Raw genomic sequence first — 859 nt, forward strand, 5'->3', positions numbered from 1 at the left:
AAAAAATATAGGATTTGATTCTACAGTTCTTCTTGACTTTTTGATTTCATCAGAAACCTGTTTTCTTGAATATTTTGTGAGGTTTTTAAAATTATTGCAAAAAGACTGGAATAATTTTTTCACCATTTGCAAGTACTTTGATGCAACTGAATCTAAATGTGGCATAAATATTTGTAATTGTGTTCCCTCACTTATCCAAGACAGAAGCGCCAACCAAACAACACCTCATCGTTTGACTGCTCTTGATAGTCACATAAATGCTTCTTCTTGGGTCTCCTGGGCTTCTGAACCACTGAACCAGGTTATGATGTCCAAGAAGACCCACAGCATCGGGGCTCACAGTCTCTCTTCCTTCCATGCTTCTCAAAGTCTGGTAGATTATGACAGCTCTGATGATTCTGAAGTGGAATCCACAGACCAGTGTTTAGCAAACAGTAAACAGACATCTTTACAACAAGAAACGGTTAAGAAAATTCAGGACACAGCTGGGACAAGTAGGGATGAAAAAGAACTTATCCTAGAGCCTCAGTCAGGGTCTCTAGTTCCAAAAGAGTCTAATACTCCCTACTCCATTGACTGTGAAGTAACCCCACATGATAATGTCTCTGATGTGGGAATATTTTATAGAGTAGTCAAGTGCTTGGAAGAACTACAAGGTGCCATTTACCGTTTGCAAAAGAAAAATCTATTCCCTTATAATCCTGCTGCACTTTTGAAGTTGTTAAAACATATAGAGGCAATATATAATAAAAGTATGAACCCTTTGTAAAACAGTGAGTGACATTTTATTTCCAGGACCTATTTTTCCTTCATATAAATTGTGCCTCAATCAGATAATAGTGTAAAAATAAATTACTGC

The 859-nt window shown here is 36.9% G+C and overlaps 1 protein-coding gene across 1 annotated transcript; it reads left to right on the forward strand.

Moving 5' to 3' along the window:
- Positions 1-4: 4 nt before the first annotated feature.
- Positions 5-771, forward strand: LOC103582706 (protein Lines homolog; the record flags this gene model as incomplete). Its single annotated transcript, XM_008564226.1, has 1 exon — positions 5-771. A coding segment is annotated over one exon (765 nt), but the record flags the coding sequence as incomplete, so codon positions are not given.
- Positions 772-859: the final 88 nt, after the last annotated feature.

Source organism: Galeopterus variegatus, unplaced genomic scaffold (assembly GCF_000696425.1).
Source record: "Galeopterus variegatus unplaced genomic scaffold, G_variegatus-3.0.2 Scaffold17479, whole genome shotgun sequence".
Lineage (NCBI taxonomy): Eukaryota > Metazoa > Chordata > Mammalia > Dermoptera > Cynocephalidae > Galeopterus > Galeopterus variegatus.